The sequence below is a fragment of the Megascapheus bottae genome, chromosome 23 (assembly GCF_031878675.1).
Source record: "Megascapheus bottae isolate mThoBot1 chromosome 23, mThoBot2.hap1, whole genome shotgun sequence".
Classification (NCBI taxonomy): Eukaryota; Metazoa; Chordata; class Mammalia; order Rodentia; family Geomyidae; genus Megascapheus; species Megascapheus bottae.
Window position 1 is genome coordinate 16,865,908 of NC_143531.1, and position 19,457 is coordinate 16,885,364.

General features: G+C 35.8%; 1 protein-coding gene across 2 annotated transcripts in view; it reads left to right on the plus strand.

The window, feature by feature from the left end:
- Positions 1-19,457, plus strand: part of Unc5c (unc-5 netrin receptor C) — a 310,807-nt gene that overhangs the window by 181,562 nt on the left and 109,788 nt on the right. For both annotated transcript variants that reach the window (XM_090356786.1, XM_090356787.1), the window contains exon 2: positions 4,941-5,162. In XM_090356786.1, the coding sequence (XP_090212912.1) occupies positions 4,941-5,162 (222 nt within the window). The remainder of the gene's footprint in view (positions 1-4,940; positions 5,163-19,457) is intronic.

Here is a 19,457-nt window from a genome sequence, read left to right on the forward strand (position 1 = left end):
ATATTAAGTTGATAAAAATTAAGGTTTGATCCATAGCAATAAAACCAGCAACCTAAAGCTTCCTAGATGAATGTTCATAGCATAATATTTTCCTGTCAAGAATTAGGTGAAATGAAAGTCTATAAAAATTATACATGGTGTAAAGCTTTCTTTTCTTGTATATAAATGAAAAAGCAAATGCCATGTGAGATAACTGGAAGAGAAATACTGAGATTTACTAATAGCAGGATAAAAATGGCACTGCGATTGGTATGTCACTATTGAGTAGTAATAGAAAGTAGAAAATTAAGTCAAATCTTAGAATAAAATAAAATGAGTAATAACACTACAACTATATCATAAGAGGCATATATGGCTTTAAGTGGATATAGCATTCACCATACAAAACAAGAGCCACGTTGGAAATTTCCCTTAATTGATAAACTACATGGAAAAGTAATTTCATCATTCAAGTCATTTTTCCAAATAAAGAAATGTGGCCAATTTCAAGCTGAGATATGTATTAATTTAGGGCACCAGATACAAGCTCACAGACTGAAGTCATGGCTCACAAATTAGGGTCCTTGCATCACTTTGACCTCACCCCCTTGGATATTTACAGTAACAAATAAAATGACAAGAGGTTGTGCAAAAAAATGAATTTTTCATGGCCTCAAGTTGTGTACTATGACCCCACTAGTATCAGACAAAATGATTTTTTATTGTAGTAAAATGAATCATATGCTAAGAACTGAGTTTAGTCATTTGTTTTCAGGTCAAAGTGGAACCTCAACTGTTCTGCTATCATATCTCAGAATTCTTACAAGATGAAACCAGTGCTCATGTATTTTCTTTCCACACTGGGCCACACAAATTGTGTAGGGAGTCCTGTGAATGTAATTGAGCATTGCATACATGGAAAATTAACTCAAGGCACCAGAAACTCTAAAACACCCTCTGAATGTATTGAGGAATGAAAATAAGTTGACATTAGTGTAATATTCTTTCATGTATGCATTGTTGTTGATTAAAGGAACTGTTCTAGACTTATGAAAATGGAAAGAGCACACAATGCACTTGCAAGCGGTGTTAGTGTAGCTATAGCATTTGCTAGGTATATTTTTCTGAAGATACATAATAGTTACATAAAATTGATCATCACTGCTTTTCAAAGCAAATTTGTCCACTTACCTGAGGACAAACTATAGTGCCGAGACACTAAATAAATGTTTGTGTGAAATAGCTGGCATTTGTACTTGATTCATTTTTTCCTTGTCAAATACATAGAATTTTATCTATTTTATCTATTGTATCTGAGTTTTACATGCTTGGAACTTTATTATTTGCATCAAAGAAAAGTGGGTTGCCTTTTTTTTTCCAAAACATACTCTAGGAAAAGACATTTTAATATAAAATTTTCTTAAGGTGACAATTTCTAAAATACCACTATTAAAAAGTTTTTTGAAAAAAAATCATAAGTTAATACTGAGTATTTTCCTGAGCCAGTCAGGTAAGATGGGGATCAATTAGCATTCTGAACTTGATAGTATAGGATACTTTTATTCTGATCAACATGCATGCCTAACAGTTGTTGTCTGGGTACATATGTGATAAAGGAAGAGGGAAGAGTTTGAGAATAGTTATCCCACTAATAACCAGCCTCATTGCATTTTGACACATTTATTTACTGTGCATACTTACTTTAGTTTTCATAAATAATTTTCTTTATTGTCTTTTCCATTGCATGACTCAAGGAACATAAGTGACATAGTCTAATATCCAAAATGACCTCAAATAGATCACAGAGTGGAATTTATAGTGTATGTGTGTTCATACATATGTGCATACATGCATATATATATATATGAACTATTAGTAAACCTAATATGTTATTCTTGGATAAGACGGTGCTCTAGAGTTAAAGCAATGGGTTTTCCCAAAGCTAGAATAATGTATAAAGGTAACAATGGATTTAAACATTGCTAGTGAATCATTTCTTAATAAGTTTCATTGAAATCTTAACAAGCACCTTAGATCAATATTGGGTGAAGCCCCAAATCAAAACATAGTTTGCTATTTATATAAATGATCATCTTGTGTAAAATTCAAAAATGAGGAAATGCAAAATTAGTTTGTTCACATTTTCTAGATACATTACAGCATTGATTACATTTAAACATGGTCCCTTTTATCTTTAAAATATATGTATAATTTTCTACAAATATTTCTATTATTCCCTTCGGAAGTTTACAATGAAAATCATCAAAATTAACAGATGCATGGTTTGGCAAGGCAAGCTAATTGACTTTTAGTGTCTCTGTGAGTCTTTCTATAGGATATGAACATATAAATATTTATGCTACATTATTGAATAAAGCAAAGGATACAATCAGTCTGATAACTAATATCCATTCTTTTCAAAGGAGCTGGATGAATACATTTAAAACTGTGGCTAAAGGAAGAATTTTTCTACTTGGCACAATTAAATAAATATATATTTTGGAAGTTCATTTACTACTAACTTACCAGTTCCTATTTACAAATAGGAACGATTAAATGCACCAGCTAACCTTTTCTGTTATTTGAGTCCTATGATTTGTGGAGTTTTATTGATTCTGAGTAGTGTCCATCTTCACATATAACAGTAAGTGCTTTGGCAGAAAGAAAGATTGGAGAAGGCCCTCAAGATATCAGTTTTGTAGTGAAGGATCTGTCGATAGCTCCATTCCTCTTGTCTGTGCCTTTCTGAGCTAGCTTTATTTCTGCAATCTTGAGAGCTTTCGCCTATTGACCACTGGAACTGAATTGATAGAAACAAGGTTATTCTTTCGTAAGATGACAGTTTGGGTCTTTGTGGTTTGACAGTGGAAAAATTAGAAATGGTGCCTTGCCAGAAGGAAGTAAATTAAGAAAGTAAAGTGAGAAAGGAAGGTAGCTGCAGTAAACATCATTTACATGCCTTATCAGGAACTGAGCATGATGAAGCAGCTTGGAAAGCTGGTTTTGTCTGCGGTGTAAGTGAAGCCAACTTTGACTGCAAGACAGATTGGCAGACCATGTGTCATCACTTCTTGATTGCTCTTCTAACACCTAGATGAAAAATAAGTCCTTAAAATAATGTACCTTCTATCTGGCAAATATAACTGTAACTGCTCTATACATTACAATAAAAAAAAGAAAAATTAGTCCCTAGGCCTCAGTGGGGACAGATGTCAACTTTATCAATGTCTAGCTCCTCAAATGAGTCAACAATGGAATGAGTTAAAATGAAATGAGTTTGGAAGTAACATAAGAGCAGCCAGACTTTAATGAACAGTATTGGCATCATCCTCATATTGATCATATATGTTACCTTTAAAGACATAATCTTTTTTAAACTGGTCCTGGGGCTTGAACTCAGGGCCTTGATACTGTCCTTTGCTCAAGGCTAGAACTCTACCACTTAAGCCACAGTGTCACATCTGGCTTTTCGGAAGTAGTTTATGGAAAATAAACAGTCTCAAGGACTTTTCTGCTGGGCTTTCTTCTAAGTGCCATCTTCAGATTTCAGCCACCAGAGTAGCTAGGATTATAGGCATAAGCCCCTAGCATTCAGCTGTGAAGTTTTTTTAATTTTAGTGTTTGAACTCAGAGCCTTGTTGCTAGACTCTCACTCAAACCAGGACTCTACAATTAAAAAAAAAAGAGAGAAAGAAAAAAAGAGAAGAAGAAAACTTACCCAGTAGCTTGATTTATTTTTATCTTTAAGTAGTGTATCACGAGTTTTAATTCAACATGTCAGTTTATGATTACAATGTATCGTCCTCGGGACTGTTATTTGCATCATTCTCTCCTCTCTGTCCCAGCCCCACCCATCCTTCATTGGGTTCCATTTTCTCATATATACATCAAAAGTGATGACATTTTACTCATCCTTTCTCTGTTCTTTTGTGTGCTCATCCTCCCTTGACTTCCTCCCTTCTGACAAAACATGTTTTAACTTGCTGATATTCAATTTGTTGCATTGTATATTAGCTGCTTAAAGGAGATACCATTGGAGTCCGCCCCTTTGTATATTATATTTTTGTTGATTTTCTTATATGTATATGACTATCTATGTTTATCATTTAGCTTTAACATCTACCTATAAGAAAAATACAAGTACTCTTTGTCTTTCTAAGCATGCATTACTTCACTTTAACATTATTTTCTGTTAATCTGGTAGTTTTAACCAATGAAATGATATAGAGTTATGTCACTAAATAAATAAATTTCCCTAAAGTGTGCAAGTATCTCAAGTGACTTTTTTGTTTCTGTTTATTTACTAGTGCAAAATATTGGGGGCAATGTCTGGTAATTTTGAGTGTCAGCTCATTGAGACATAGTCACAATAATGCTCAATAATGTTTTGAGGATAGAGCTAAGTAGGCATATCAAACCATATTAACATGAAATTAAAATAAGTTCACACATCACTTCTAGACTTCTGGCCATGTGTTACCAGGGCTCTACTATTGACCAACTGGATATTATCTATATTTTAGGGCTTAAATAAACCTGAGTTTAATAATTGTTTTTTCTTAACTGAATAGGTAATTGTGTCATGTAGTAGCATCTGTAGAAAATAACAATAGATTTGAATAAGAATTTAATGATCCTTAATTCATTTATCTAGTGTTTTCTACTAGCTCTTCTCAAAAGATTTAAATTTGCCTGTGAGCCTTATAACGTAACTACATTCTTCTCATGAAGTTGTTTTTGTTTGGTTCAGTGCTCAGCAAGAACAATGTGTTTTGAGAAGAGCAGAAAGGTATCAGGATGTCACAGTTTATGAATTCATAGGTTTATGTGGAAATGGCAATAATAGTGTGGCTGTGATATTTAGCACATAGTTAATGGAGCTAGCACATTGCTTTACACAGAAAAGGCATGCAAATCACTGAAAATGAATAACCAATTTCCGTTTTCTTCTTTTTTACTAGATGATGACTTTTTCCATGAACTCCCAGAAACTTTCCCATCGGATCCACCTGAACCTCTGCCACATTTCCTTATCGAGCCCGAAGAAGCTTATATTGTGAAGAATAAACCTGTGAACCTATATTGTAAAGCCAGCCCAGCCACCCAGATCTACTTCAAATGTAATAGTGAATGGGTTCATCAGAAGGATCACATAGTGGACGAGAGAGTAGACGAGACCTCAGGTGCGTTTTTGATTATGGTTCATGGTTTCGCTTACCACACCAGCTTGATATCGTACTGTGAGTTCAATTAGTGAAGCTGGAAGCAGAGTTAATATCGTTTGGATAAGCTTTGGTGATGCCTAAATCGAAATCCTTAGTGATTCTGTGCATTGCGAAGTAAACCATGAAGAGTAAGTTCTTGATTACTGTGGACTGCATGAAGTGAACGTTTGGTTCATGCTCAGAATAAGCATTTTGAAAGAATAGACTGAATTAACAGTGAATGTTTTAGTAGAAGATGTCTTCATATTTCACTGTGATTTTTCAGACCTTACAGTCCTGAAATCTGGAGAGTATGTTTAAGAACAGAGTATCCTTACTGGAATCTGTGCCAAATGTTCGTCTACATACATGGTTTCTCCTAATTTCAAAGGAGCTTGTCAATCTTTTAAGTTCAAAGTTTCTTATAGCCCCCAAGTATATCTGCATATGCATCCTAACTCCTTTACTCTTGTCTGAAGTCCAGTTGAGAGTGGAAGAATGGCAACAGCTCTTTGAGATGGAGAAATAAAGAATGGTTCCTGAATGAGTTTTGATGATCCCTGAGATGGTTAAGTCTCCTAACTTTGTTGTTCTCTGATATTTTTCTTAAAGATGAAATATTAAATATAAAAACAATGGAGCAGATATTAATACCACATAGGATTAACCCTGGCTATGAAAGAAACTACTTCTTTATGCTTTACTTCACAATAGAATAATTTAGGATAGTTGTAGAATTTCCTGTGCTTCTTAGAAATTGGAAAGGTTCCTATTTTTCTTCTGGGGTTAAATGTTTTTGCTCAGCAGTGAAAAAAATGACTTAAAATTTGAAATAACTTCCAAATCTGTATTTTATACTCTTAAAAATGTATAGTAATTATTGCAATGTCATTTATCAGCATTGCAAGGTAAATAGGGATAAAAAGATGGTTAAAAATAGAAGCATTTGAGGGGCTAGAAGCATAGACTAGTGGTAGAAAGCTAGCCTAGAATGTATGAAGTTCTGGGTTCCATTCCTTGGTACTACATACACAGAAAATGCCAGAAGTGGTGCTCTGGCTCAAGTGGTAGAGCTCTAGCCTTGAGCAAAATGTGTCCAAGGACAAATCCCAGGCCCTCAGTTCAAGCCTCAGGATGGTCAAGAAATATAAATATTAAAAAATAGAAGCAGTCAAGGTCTTCTTATTCTTCTTACATATCTCTGTGTATAATGGATACATCTTTTCAAAATCCAAATGATAAATAATATGAGACAAGTAAAGAAGAGTCCACGAGAATGATCTATTGTCAGTGCCCTCAATAACATAAATAGCATATAATATAAGAATACTAAGAAAAGGTAACTGGTGGATATGTGGAGCATACAACATAAATGATGTTAGAAAATCAGGTTAGCAACTATGCATAATTCTTTGTCAAATTTTGAATCAGTGTGGTCAGTGCATGTAAGCTGCTGACTATAGAAATAACTAGATATCCAATTTTAGGGTAGCTCACTTCAGGGAATTTCCCCCACCTTTTGCTCTAATTAGTCAGAAAATAACTCCACCAGATGTTGACAAAATCTCCAGTGTATTGAGTTTTTTGTGTTTCAGCTTTATTTGTAAAGATTTGAAATACATAGCTTTTAATGATAGGAGGAAGAAGATATCACAAATATAAAATGAGGGTCACAACATATTCAAGGTTATCTTTACTAATTAATGAAAATTCTTGTATAGGAAAGTTATAAAAAAAAAGCAAAAGTTTGGAGATTTTCAGCATTTCTGCCAACTTCATGCTATGTTGCAAATGCATACACACAGGAGTTCCCTTCTATAAGACATCACTTTCTGTTTTCCGTACAAAAGCCTTGAAGACTGTGCACCGATAATTAAAAGTATTTAAGACTGTGTGTGATGTCATAGCTATTTTTAAAGTCACTGTAAATTTAAATACCTAGCATGTATTCATTAAAATTCAGAAGGTTAGATGAGAACTAGAGAAATATCTTCTCCTAAGATGAAGCAACGGAGTCCCGTTCTTGTTATTGTCTTTCGTTTTCTTCAGAAACTTTATGGGAAAGCCAACATTTATCCAAATATTTGTGTACTAGACACTATATAAATATTATCTAAATTATGGCTGGACACTGGTGGCTTATGCCTAGAGTACTAGCTATTCAGGAGGTGGAGATCTTTGGATTGTGCTTCAAAGCCAACTAGGTCAGGAAAGTCTGTAAGAGTCAAACCTCCAAAAAGCCGAGAACCATGGCTGACTCAAGAGATAGCGCTCTAGTTCTTAGCACAAAAGCACAGAGACAGTGCCTGGGCCCTGAGTTCAAGTCACAGGACCAGCGTAAAATAAATGAATAAAAATTTTAAAGACAAAGATGTCTATGCACATCAGTATTATTTAGTATTCTTTTACTCCATTGTGATAGAAAGAATAAAATTATCATTTATGGCAAATGGTCTGATTTTATAGATCTGAAACACAGTTTCAAAAAAAATAATTAAAAAATCAATAATCAGGAGAAGTAATTGAAGAAAAAATTTTCAGAACCCAGTAAGTATTTCATAAACAGATAATATAATTCAACTTAAAATTCAGTAAAAGAGCCAGGTGGTGGTGGCTCACACCTGTAATCCTAGCTGCTCAGGAAGGTGAGATCTGAGGATCAAGATTCAAACCCAACCTGGGCACAAAAGGACCAAAGACTTATCTCTGATCAACCTCTAGAAAATGGGAAGTGGAGCTTGGCTCAAGGATACCAGTATTAGCCTTGAGCTGAAGAGCTCAGGGATAGCGCCCAGGTCTACTTCAAGCCCCATGACCCCTGCTCCCCCCACACAAAAAAAATTCAGTAAAAAAATATTGTTTGGAATATCAATGTAAAAGAAAGTATGTAAATGTAAATAAAGTTAATAGGATATCTGCAGAATTTTAGAATGGAAATCTTTGTATAATGTTTTCCATGCTGGGGATTAAACTACTTGTTTAAGAACACATATTGTTCTTAAACATGTAGAATAAATATTTTTGAAATGCTTACTCTTTGGAGAGAGAGAGAATGAGAGTGAGAGAGAGAGAGTGAGAGTGAGAGAAAGAATAATTTGCAAGATCATCAAATAACACGATTATTACAGTTACGAATTATTTCTAAAAAAGACAATTCTGAAATAGTACTGAGGAGCCCCTAAACTTTAACAACAGAGTTAAAAAGCTTTAATATCAAATTAATATTAAAGTCAGATTAATGGATCACAATCACAGATAAATTTCTCAAATGTCAAAGGCCCATAGCATATAGAATTTTTTCAGCCCTGGAGGATAAGAGTTTGTTCAATACACAGGTGAGGACAAAAAGGTAGGCAGACAGAAATAAAAATAATAAAGATTGTATCTCCTTTATAAAATTATATTTTCATTACCTTTAAGTAGTTGTGCAGTGGAGTTTTCATTTGACAAATAGTTCATGAATATAGTGCATCTTGATGGATGTCTTTCCTTTCCTCATTCTTCACAATCAAATTCTGCAGACAAATTTCTAGATGATGGGGTTTAAAACTACTAGCACCACCTTCTACACCATCATTTGTAGAAAAATTTCCAATTTGTTGATTGTTCCAGTGGTTGTCCAAGCCTTTATATTTAATATACAAAATCTTGAAGCATTATAAAAATGGATTTCTACATCTGAATATCCAGTGAGAGAATATCACAAGAAAAACTAATGGGCAGACTTTTTAAAATGGTGCTAATATCCATAAATACACTAATGGAAGAGCTAATTTAATGTATAATATAAATACTTTATATGCTTAAATAAAGGACCAGCAACTGCCATAGAAAGTTGGAAGGAAGGAAATTGGGCAGCAGGATGCAGGAGAGGAAATGTTAATAGCAAAGATGAGAAGATATTACCAAGACCAAAACTTTTCTTAGTATGCCATGTTCATTAAAGTCTTACTTTGTTGATGGAGAATATAAATTGATATAATACTTTTGAAGGCAAATTTGAAAAATAAACTCAATGTTAAAACTTATATGTACACTTTGAGTAATTTTCTAGTCTATGTACTATAAAAATATACTTCTAAATGTGCACCAATGCACATTTTCCAATGCTTGCTGTGGCAATGTCATCCTAGGAGTGGAATGCCAAGATACATTTTGTGTCTGCTGGACCTGGGGCTTGAATTCAGGTCTTGGGCACTATCTCTAAGCTGTATTTGCTCAAGGTTAGAACTGTTCTACAAATATTCCTACTCTACTTAGTTTTGCACTATAATCCTCAGATTTCAGCCTCCTGAGTAGCTAGGATTACAGGCATGAGCCAACTGTGCTTGGTTAGTATATCTTCTGGAAGCAGCAAAGCTGTGAAAAAATCTCAGATAAAGTTTTGCCAAAAAAAAATAAGTCGTAAACACTGCATCTGAACTACTCTCAGGAATATATAAAAAAGATACACACACACACACACACACACACACACACACACACGCATATATATGTAATTTGTATGTGCATTGAAATTATCTGAAGAAATAAAAAACCAGCAGTTGACAGCTTAGAATCTAAGGTGATAAACTGAGACTTTTATTGTTTGATTATTTTTCCAGTCTGTGAATATATTATTTTGATCATAAATAATGAAACCTGAAAAACAGCCCATATCACTTTATTGCATCTCTTCATCTGATATCATAAATCTCCAATCTGGGCAAATACTATGGGGAAGTTTGTCTCTTGTAGAAAAGTTCTCTGCCTTCCTATGAAATCAAAAACGCTGTGAATGGAATCAAAATAGAATCATTTGAGTTTGGATTATTTGTTCGTTTAAAAGGAAAAAAAAATTCTAGATTCACTTAAAACTGGGGTCCCTAGTCATGAACTTACCATATTCTGACCATAGGATTTTTAGAAAGACTTTATGATTTATATTAGCAAGAAATGTCAGAATACTAATGTATTCTAATACGAGGTTTTAGTCTCCAACTATATTACAAATCAGAAAAATTGCGTTGGTATTTAATAAGTCAAATTTGTTCTCAGATGACATAACACATATAAGTCATTGCAAGCAAGTATATATTTTTTCAGCCATTTTAGCCTAAGAATAATATTTAGAAACACATATCATGTCAATCAGATTCCTAGAAAATAATGGTATTTGATAAAATCCCTACTAAAGACTGCTTCTCAAGAAAGTATTACAAAACAATAAAACTGAAATTAAAAAATGTCTTCTTTTAAAAATTCTTTTTTTCTAGGCCGGGAGTTTGGCCTAGTGGTAGAGTGCTTGCCTCGCATGCACAAAGACCCGGGTTCAATTCCTCGGTACCACGTACATAGGAAAAAAAAAAGTTGGAAGTGGTTCTGAGGCTCAAGTGGCAGAACTCTTAACCTTGAGAATGCCCAAGAACAGTGCTCAGGCCCTGAGCTCAAGCCCAGGTCTGGCAAAAAAAAAGAAATTCTTTTTTTCTTAAATTGTGAAGCCATGGACTGGACTTTGGTCTTTATATTCCTATATTCTAGTATAAAGCAAATGAATATTCGTATTCACTAAGCAAAGTTGTGCAGTTTTTCATAGTGAGGTAAGTAAGGTGAACTGATTAAAGATGTTTTGTTATGACTACCATTTACCTTTCCATTCATTTAAATCACATTTGCATTCAGAATTTAGGATGTTTCAGTCTGCAGAAGCTCTTGATCTAGAGATATACTCATAAATTCCCATATTGCCTCCAAAATTTCACAGAAATCTTGATTTGCTTCAAATTTTAGGGTTACATTTTTTCAAGAAAAATCCAGCCTTAGTTTGCTTGCTTTCTATTTACTTGAAGTCTTTTCAACTCTTGTTTCCATGGCACCTAAGATGTGCTCTGTAAAAGCAAATATTTTTCCTCCAAGAGGAAGCAAGAGAGTTTCAAAATTCATGGTTCTTTTGGAGTCTTAATAATCCCTAAGATTTTTTTCTCTTCCCATTTTTAATTATTCTCAAATTACCAGAAAATGTCAACAATTCCAACAGAACAATAATATGTTCTAAGTCCTTTACTGCACAAATTTTTCTACTGCAAAAATTACATTTGCCGTGCGTCTCCTTCAATGCCACCATGAATTATAACGTAAGAAACCTTAGTCAAATAAATTGACTTTTATCATTTTTCCAGAAAGAAAGGTATGCATCAAAATGTAAAATGTCAGCTAGAAGCTGAGTATATTTAGTTCAATGGTAGAGTATGTATTCAGCATGCTTGAAGCCCTGGCCTTAATTCACAACATTATTAAGAAACGAACTCAGCTGAAACCAGTGACTTCCTGTTTCCTTTTCATCTGTTCTTGCATTGTGCTACTTTGTATTAGTGGTCCTTTGTGAGTCCCTAATAGGAAAAAACCCAAGCTAGTTGTCCAAATGGAATTCTTTTGTTCATAGTGGTACTAAATATTTGACCCATTACCAAAATATGGGCTTCAAAAGAAAATACATTAATGAAGAGAAACTCTACTTGGGCACAGACTTAACAGAACTATTTCTAGTCACAAATTCACCATGAAGCGTTGATAAATATACTCGGTGCTCACTCAAGCCCTTGCGTGTGGCAACAATGACTCAATACCATTCTTCTCCTCTTGAATTTCTGCTTCTGGCATCTTATCATCATCTCTACCGAAATCGACATTTTAGCTTCATTCTTCACCTCCTCACAAACCAAGGTCATTTCCATGTATTACCAATTCTCCCTGGTTATTATTCTATTTTAAATTATCATTTCTGGCCCCCAGTGTAGGCATTATCATATTAGATTAACCCCCTAAACCGCCCTAGTCTTAACCTAACTCCTCAGCAGTCCAAACTCCACATTGCTATTTGGCTAAACCTTAAATGTAATCACTTGCCACTCTATTGGTTAAAAATCTCAAATTACTTGCCTTTGGCCAAGAAATGAAGCACATCTTCTCTGCAGATGCTTCCAGTGTTAGTGTGAATAGCTCCTCCTCTTAATTCCTAGTCTCATTCTAATCATTTCTATCTCATACTTTGTATTATAGGCCAACTTGTTGTTTCCTCTTTTCTGTGTTCAGTGGTTTTTCAATAGTTTTATGGCATATTAGCCTATGTCATTTGGGAATTTAAAAAAAGATGATTTTAAATCACTGCCATAATTATATTCCCATTTTGGAGGAAAATATGAAGTTATATTTGCATTCTTGGTTGCTATAACCAGCAAGCTGGATAATTTATGAGATTAGAAATGTATTACTCACAGATCTGAAGGTTGGAAAATCCAAAATTAAGGTGCTCGTAGGTGAGTGCCTCCTGAAGCTAACTTCCTCAGAGGCATGACCTTTTCACTGTGTCCTCACATGGAGAAAGGATAAGATGTGTACTTTTGGTTCGTTTATAAGTACCGCGGTCCTTCCTGTTCATGAGAGCCATTTCGAGAACGCAGTACCTCCTAAAGGCCTCATATCCTCTACCTGACTCCTAAGGAGTCAGAATTTCAACATATAAAATCGAAGGGACATGACAATACAGACAATAGACAATGTATACTAATACGCATGTGGAAATTTGAGAAAAGCTGTGATGTAGAAAAACCTTGAAGCAACTTTTTCATCACCAATCTCTATGAAAAATCCCTAAAGTCCTTACTGTCACATCTAAAACGATTCAGAAATACCGTTCACCCATTTTCAAAAGGCAATAGGAGAATTTTAGTAAATAATATATGAATTCTTATCACTAAATCTTGTCACTGTCAGACATATCTGTGGCTTGGAAACATAGAATTTTGATTTTAAGGTAACTGTTGTAATGACTCCTTGAAATGTTTTTCAATAAACTGAGTATAGCCAATGTTATCCTGATTTCCTGGCCTTACTGAAGTCACAATGAACTTTGCAAAATGAATCTGGTCACAGTGCTCTTCTTAATTCTTAATACTTGAAAGGACCATTATTTAGTATATCTCCTATTTTAATTCATCTCCCCTTTTTATTCTAAACAGTAAGAGCTGCAAAGTAAATGCCATGAAATTTGAAGTTAGGGCTGTCATTTTCACTGTTCCAGTGCCTTCTTCAACTTGGTTCTGGGTGCTAAGCTTAGTTATTATGTACTAGATGACTTACCTATTTTATGCCACCTCTGTCACAGTCCTACTCCTTCCTAAAGTATCTCAAAAGGAGTGGATAAATCTTTCTATAAAACCCAAGTTGTGAGCCAACATGTCTGTATTTCTCTTCACTATGTAAGTATTAATTGTATTGCTGCATTCAGTCCATGTGAAAGTATAAATTTTTAACCATTTTTGAATTACAAAAATCATCAATTTTTATAATTCTTATTTATGGAAAAGTTATATTCATAGATATGTGTATGAGTATATGACATCTCATATATATTTCCTATATATGTGCTATTATATATATACACATATATAATCCCTTTTACTGAGACACATTACAATGAAATGAAATGGTTCATTATGTTTTTAGAAGTTTAGAACCTGAGGCATTAGGCACGGGAAGTGATCAATGAAAATCTCTTTTTGTGAGAATATGACACCTCAGCATACCAAATTTGAGTAGTTGAAATTTAGTGAGATGTTTACTTAGAGTATTTCATGAATAGATGACTTGAACAATGTATAAAGATTGTTGAATCTACTGTAAGAAGTTATTTACACATTCGGCTACACAGCTTGCCATACTTTATTTCTCAGGTACTATAATCATCTTAAACTCTTCTCTTATTTACAGAGAGAACATTTCAAATGGAAGTTATAGGAGCTCTGTATAAATTTTAAGAATTGATGCAAAATGTTTGGAAACTTTATTTGAACTCCCATTCCATATATTTTTAATTTGAATCAGTTGCCTTTGCTTCTATCAATACAGTTGTCTGCCAATGAAGATAAATGATTCCAGCACATAAATCAATAATGTATTTGATTTCCTTCTCAAAGGTACTTATTTCAATACAGGAAACTAGCTGTTTTGCTTTGTAGGATGGGGCTGGCCCCAGGGCTGAGTAAAGGAAAATAGAAAAATGATAAAACATAATGTAGCACGAAAAGCCTTTCCACTGAGTTCATCTGATAGTTCACAAGAGAATAGTTGCCAGCCAGTCATGAGAGAACATCAATTGTTCTGCTTCATTCCCTTGTGCTGTTCTTCATTTGTTATTATTCACAATTAATTTCTCTTATTTCACATTGACTTTTCAGTCTTGTAAGCATTTGGTGTAACATGGCCAACACTTTCTCAACCGTAATCATAAAATCATAGTGGGCTGAGAGTTGATGATTCTCGCCTGTCATGGTAGCTCTTGGGAAGCTGAGCTCTGAGGATTATAGTCTGAAGCCAGCCCAGCCAGGAAGGTCTGAGAATCTTATTTTTCAATTAACCCTCAAAAAATTCTGAAAATAAAGCTGTGACTCAAGTAGAAAAGCTCTACCCTTGAGCAAAAAAAAAAAAAAATGGTATGCCCCATCCCTTCACACCTCAGTACTAGTACCAGAAATATAAATAAATAAACAAACATGCATAGATACATAGTTGGCTCACTTCTAGACTTAGTTTTAGTTTCTGCCTTGATTTTGATTTCCATGAGGATAAGATTTGCTAGCTAAGTGTGTGATTGTGCCCATCTACTACACACAAACTGAGGTTAATTTCCATTTTTCTTCTTGTACCTTTCAAATAGAAATGAGCACTTGATACTTTTTTTTGTTACATGCTCAGTTTGCATTTGTTTCAAACTGTTGTGGTGTACAGTTATTATTGGTGCTTATTTGCTTTTAATAATTCCAATTTTCATAAACATATTATTGACCCCAAACATTTTCTACACCATATCTGCAGAACTATGTGATTCTAATTTACTGTTATTTCATGGGAAATATTGTTAAAGTATAAATCACATACCATACAGAAAAATGTCTTCCAGAACAGGTTTTTATGATACATGTTTGGTGAAAAGGTAAATGAGTTGACGACTTCCAAATTGGAATTATTTTTCATTTTGTATGTTTTGTCACCCATGTGCTGCTCTCGTCCTCCTCCCCCTCCTCCTCCTCTTCCTCTTTCCCTTCGTCTTCATCTTCTTCATCATAATCCTCCTCTTCTTTCATGTGTGTACATATTGAACACACATGACATAGAAAGACTTGTGTTTTAGTCTAAAGATTATTATTTAAGGGAAGCAGGGCATAGCGTTCCCTTTCCTTGTTTACATTCTCTAGAAATGCTAAGGTTTGACCAGGCTTGAGAGACAGGGAAGAAGAGAGACCTGTAAAACCATGGTGTCCATTGGAGTAAGTAGACATTCTAGCCAAATCTTGAGCTCAAATTCTTGGTTCTGAGCTGTAAAGACCTGATTGCAGTGAATCAGACCCCCTGCTTAGAGGGAGCAGAAGAGGCAAAGGAGGGCCAAGAGAGGAAGGCAGGCTCTACCATTTGCTTAAGCGTTCATCTCAATAAATTCCTGAAACCCCTTGGTGGTTCTGTGGTGTGCAGTTACATGATATGGAGACCCTGCTTCCTTCCAAGCCTTTCTCCTGTCTCTGCCGATTAAATTCCTCAGACTGAGGGAGCACAGCCTCCTGAAGAAGTGGAGGAACTCAGGCTTGAGTGAATTACAAATCTAGCAGGGAAAACCCAGGGGAATGCACTGTGCATAGCAACACCAGGTAGGCCGGGAATATAAAAGGCAGGCCCCTTTTTATAATTGCAGTCTGATGGTCCCAGACCATAATGGCCTGTGTGTGAGATGACGTGACTGACCTGAGTGACTAAATGGCTGTCCTCTCTACACAAACACTGAGGGCAGGCAGCCACCTTTATCCTCATCATTTTGCTTTTTCAGATTCTTTGAGGCCAGTCTGAAAATGGAGATAAGACAGTACATGCCCCTCTATTGATCTGACTTCTTGAGCCTGAAATAGCCTAGATTTAGTGCCTGAAAATAGCAGAAATATATTTGTGCCTATTCTGGAGGCTGGTAGTCTTAAATCCAACATGCCATTCTCTCCTTCCTCTGAAGACTCCCCACCCCCCCCACACACTCATGTTTCCTCCTTCCCATTTCTGCTGACTGTACTAGCATTCCTGGGCTTTTGGCCCCATCATGGTACCTTCTCTCTCTGTCTTCATGCCACTTCCCCTCTGTGTCTCTCTTCTCTGCAGTTTTACAGAGAAATTTGTTGCTGCATTCAGGGGCTATCTGGATTTTCTAGGGTGACCTCCATATCAATATCCTCACAGTGAAGAGTTGTACAAAGATCTTTTTGCCAAAGAAGGTCATGCTGACAGGTCCTAGGAACTTGGACATGCACTATTTTTGTTTTTGAAGATAGCATTCATAAGCCCACTGTAGTCACCAAGAAAGAGTAAAAGGAAAGGCATTTACCTCACTTGTTTCTGCATTTGGCTTGCATTTACACAGGCAGTGGAAGCATTCCCCAGTGCTTTTTTTTATAAGCCTTCTAAAGCCTCCCAGCAATCTGCTGAGTTGTACTCTGAGCCAGAGACATGAAGAGTCACCAAACTCTGGATATTGATTATTTTCCTCATGTGCACAGCGTTGTTGCCAGCCCTGCACAAAAACAGTCATGCCACCTCACCACAGAGACCTGAAAACTCTCCTGGCTATGTTTCTCCTACAGATTCTTTCCCCACACAGTTGCCAAAGCCAAACTAAAACAACCAGTGCAATCAACTTTACAATCTGCTCTACTACACACGTGTAAGTGCGCTCTCTCTCTCTCTCTCTCTCTCTCTCTCTCTCTCTCTCTCTCTCTCTCACACACACACACACACACACACACACACACACACACACACTTATTTTTGCTTGGCCTAGCAACACAATGGAAATGTAAACAAGTTGTTAATGCACTCACTCTCAGTTGGCTTCCCAGATGGCTTAAGTTCAATAGATTTTTCCCCCTGATTTCCTCAGCTTCTCCTAGCAAGTGCTAAACAGCCATTATGCCTTTTCCTGCACATTGAGATTCATCTGTAACCACGAAACTGCCTCCAAAGTGCTTCAATTTTGTATGAGCCCTAAGCTGGGGGCTGGGAGGCATTACATAGTGCTGAAGGGCCAGATCATTAGAAAGAGCATGTAAATCCTCTGAACCAGAAATAAGAACTACAGAGATTTCCTTTGTGAAGTCTCAACTGCGGCTTTATGTAAAACATGAACCTTCTATGAGATTTTATAAAGTTCCTTTTTACCTTCTAAATTTTATTTGTAAATTTTTTCCCTTTCTTACATCAGTCTGTGTGTTCTAATTTTCCAAAATAGTGAGCCTTTCATCATGCACATATTAGATAATAGTCAATCTCCACTTCTATTTTTCTTCTAGAACTCCAGGTTTCTCTTCACACTAAATATTCTATGTCATCTGCTGGTGGCTTCTACCTCTACTCTAGCTACTCAGGAGGTTGAAATGAAAAAATCATGGTCCCGAAGCCAGCCCAGACAGCAAAATCCATGAGACGTGTCTATAATAAACTACTCAGAAAAAGCCAGAAATGGCAATTTGACTCACATGATAGAGTGTTAGACTTGAGCAAAAGAAGCGCAGGGAGGGAGAGTGCCTAAGCCCCAAGCTCAAGCCTGAGGACCAACATTAGAAGACAGACAGACACATACATACATACATACATACATACATACATACATACATACATACATACATACATACATACATACTACTTTAAGGTACTGATGAAAGACCCCCTGCATGATTGTTTATTAATCAAACCTGAAAACCTACTGAATAGCAATAGGCTTGGAGAAACTAACTGACATTGATGAGCTAGTACTAGAAAAACTGATTATCTGAGGATCATGGTTGAAAGTCAGTGTAAACAGGAAACTCCATAAGTCTTTGATCTCCAATTAACCAACAAAAAGATGGAAATGGTAGACCTCTAGCCTCAAGTGGAAAAAGCCATGTTAGAGCATGAAACCCTGGGCTCAAGTCCTAGTACACACACACACACACACACACACACACACACACACACACACAAACACACATGCATGCACTCACATGTACAAGACACCTTTATTATTTAAGATGCAGTTTTTTTAATGTGTTCAAAGTCCTGTAGTATAAAATGAAATTGATGTAGACTTAAAGGAGTCAATCTGAGTTACAAAAGTGGAAGAAGCAAGTCTAGTCTTCTCACTTTCAGTACATCCATCCTAGAAGTCACCTTTGTATTTTTCAAGGGGAACATATTTTTATCTGCCCTTGATCTGTGCTTGCACTTCTATTCTCCTCCCAGACTCCACATCACTTACTCGGATTGCAAATTAAAAGCTTGTCTGGGGCCTGCTGGAGCAGTAGCTGGAGGGCAGCAGAGATGGACTGATACCACAGAAGTCCTACAGCTGGGCCCCACCCCACCAGCCATGTTGGCACAAAAAGCACCGAGGATGAAAAGGTTGCCACTGCAACCTGATGGAAGATAAAACTTTACTGTAGAATTCCTCAGTGATAAAAACTTAAAAATCTATCCTATAACAAAGTTTTCTTTTTATGTGATGCCCTTATCATTATTTCTCTTTTCCCATGTATGTATGTAATAGGCAAGCCCAAGATTCTGGGAGTGAAAGTGTATGCTTAATATATGTTTATGGTTAGATACAGCGGTTCATTATTTATCTGTAATAAATTTCCAAGTACATTTATTAGAGCCTGCTTTATTTATCATTGCATAATCAAGTGAAATCTCACAGAGCTGTAAGTAAGCAGGCTGCTAATAGGGGATGAAGTAAGTGCCTTTCAACTCTTGGTGGAAAGACAATTCTAGATGAGTAATGTACATATAAATCTAGGTGAGGATGACAGGTGTTTGTGTATTGTCTACACCCTGTGTCCTTCTGGTGAAACCCAATTTGGCTTTTCAAGCATGGCAAACATTTGCACTAGCTATAGTATTCCCATCCTTGCTGAACACATAGTATTGCATAAAGCATTTTTTTGTTGGTTATCTTACATGAAGTATGGCTTGGGCACCCTCCTGACTTATTTTGCTCAAGTCTAGAGCTCTACCATTTTGATCTATAGCTCTACTTCCAGTTTCTAAGTGGATTATTGGAGAAAGAGTCTCATGACAATCCTGCTCTGGCTGGCTTTGAACCACACTTCTTTGATCTCAGCCCCCTGAATAGCTTAAGATTATAGGCAAGAGACACTAGATCCCTTCAAGTATTACTCTTAATGATTCCATATTTCATGGTTCTAATTGAACATGTCAAGTACTTTT